General features: G+C 36.1%; 1 protein-coding gene across 1 annotated transcript in view; it reads left to right on the forward strand.

The window, feature by feature from the left end:
- Positions 1-2,493, forward strand: part of LOC106527878 (seizure protein 6 homolog) — a gene marked incomplete at its 5' end in the record, with an annotated part of 33,946 nt that overhangs the window by 27,684 nt on the left and 3,769 nt on the right. Inside the window, 3 exon segments of the mRNA XM_014022890.1 lie at positions 1,065-1,259; positions 1,768-1,873; positions 2,314-2,404. Of these exon segments, the coding sequence (XP_013878344.1) occupies positions 1,065-1,259; positions 1,768-1,873; positions 2,314-2,404 (392 nt within the window).

Consider the following 2,493-nt stretch of genomic DNA (forward strand, 5'->3'; position numbering starts at 1 on the left):
CAACTTGTAAGATTTACTTGAAAAAAATCCTCTAACAAATTTGCACTAACGTTTGTTAAGTAAATTTAAATGTTACAAATTCATGTAATATTTACTCATCATTATCTAGTAAAAGTTATTAAGAATATAGTTAAAGATTTGTGAATAAATCAGGTAAATTTTTCTTAATTTGCTCAATTAAATCTTGTAACATATACTTGATCAAATTAAGTAAAATTTACCTGATTTATTCACAGATCTTTAACTATATTCTTAATAACTTTTACTAGATAATGACGAGTAAATATTACATGAATTTGTGGCATTTAAATTTACTTAACAAACGTTAGTGCAAATTTGTTAGAGGATTTTTTTCAAGTAAATCTTACAAGTTATTTTTTTCAGTGTACACTGATGGGACACAGTGAGGGTTCAGTGTACTACTCAAAGGCGCTTCGACATTTGACTGCATACTGGTGGAATCAAACCTCTGACTCCCTCAGAGGATGACTGCTCAGACCACCATCAGTAGGCACGGTGGGTGAAGTGTCTTGCTCAAGGACACAACAACTGAAAAGAATGTAACGGGGATCTAACCAGCACCCCACCRGTTACAGGTCGACTCCCCTATTCTGCCACAGACGTCCACTGTCTGATATTCAAACAGAATCTGGACCCTGCCTGAAAACTTGTTTCTTTACATTGATTTTTAATTTAAGTTTGAGTTCTATCACATGCTTATGTTATGAAGTTTATTTGTTTTATTAATTTGTTCACAGACAGCTCACGTGTCCATCACAGCACTGCACAATCATAATGCTCTGTTCACCAAAGCTTCCACAACTCCATCAATTGTCAGGATGAGATGATTTCAGTCTGAAAGGTGACAGGTGGTGTGTTCCTGCAGGGGATGTTTAACTCTTTAACTCAGACGAGCAGTAAACTGATACAATTCATGTTCTACTGTACCAATAGAAAATATAAATATTTTTCTTTCATGTCCAACCTTTAATTTACCCTAAATTACCAGCATCTTCTGAATGAGTTACATTTCTTTTCAATAAATGTTTCACATTTATCTTCAGCTGAGACGTTTGAGCCGTGCAGCCACCCAGGAACCCCCTCCTACGGGACCCCCAGCTCCAAGAAGATCCACTTTCAGGCTGGGGAGACCCTGAACTACTCCTGCCAAACTGGACACCAGCTCCTGGGTGAGCCTGTTCTCCACTGTGTCCCTGGACACCCGTCTTTGTGGAGTGGGCTGCCACCTGTCTGTCAAGGTGAGGAACTTCCAACCATCAGGTCTATTTTAGGTTTAAATGTTGCAGAACTCATGAATCATCTACGTTTACAGTAATGATTCAAAACATTCTCAGTAAAAATAGCTTTAAATTACTAAATTACAATTTTTACTTTAGTGTAAAATGTTTATCTGATTGTAAATCTGTGGATAATTTGGAAAGTAAACATCTGTAACTGTGATCAGAAAAGAATAAGATGATCTCCAACAATGGATTTATTTCCTTTTTATAATTACAAAAAAAATAAAGATACAATTACTGTCAAACAGAAACTCATTTATGACAAATAATAAATAGACATGAAGCAAATATTTCACTTCATCAAAACAATCTTGTGATTTATTTTATAAATCCCAAACTGGGTTTTCACAAACTGCATCTGTTTATACCAGCTTTGACAAGTAAAAGTATTTGAAGTGTTGAACTAGGGTGATGGTTTTATTTGAACCCATCAGGACCTGAATGCCCTGTGTTCTTTCTCCTATAGTTTCCTCTGCAGACTTAAGGATGGAGGGGGTCCAGGTGGTCCTTGCGGTCTTCATACCAATTCTCCTCTTCCTCATCCTCACTGGGATCTTTTTCTACCTCTCAAAGTATGTCAGATTACCTGCTGCAGTCTGCAAATATGATCAGAATATGGATTGGGTATTTTATTTAAAAAAGATTTCTATTCCCTGCATTTCAAGACTTTAATCAGAAACTTTTGAGGAGGGAATGTAAACACAGATGGGTTTCTAACTAGATGTCAGGTCTTTGATTCACTCCACAAAGTCTTTAGAAAATTCCAGGACTCTTATTATGTATTATCTTTAAAAAAATAAAAGACCTAGCATTTCTTAAACTAATGCATATTACTCTGCTTTTATTGCCAGAGTTTTAGATTAGGATGATGTTAAATAGAAAAATGACAGAGCTGCAGTAGTTTTGGTCAAACCTTATAACATGTGATTTAGTGATGTCTGGTGTCAGCTCTGGGATTGTGTCTTTTAAACAACTATGAGCTACTAAACTACACTTTTCCTCCTTTGTTTAGGGGTCAGAAGAAGCTCTACCTGTTCTCTAACTTACCATACAAAACTATCAGAAGAGAACCGAAGAAAGACACATCAATGTATGAGACAATGGTGAGTCATTTTATGAGACAATGGTGAGTCACTTTATGAGACAATGCTGAGTCAGTGTATGAGACAATGGTGAGTCAGTGTATGAGACA

The sequence above is a fragment of the Austrofundulus limnaeus genome, unplaced genomic scaffold (assembly GCF_001266775.1).
Source record: "Austrofundulus limnaeus strain Quisiro unplaced genomic scaffold, Austrofundulus_limnaeus-1.0 Scaffold346, whole genome shotgun sequence".
Classification (NCBI taxonomy): domain Eukaryota; kingdom Metazoa; phylum Chordata; class Actinopteri; order Cyprinodontiformes; family Rivulidae; genus Austrofundulus; species Austrofundulus limnaeus.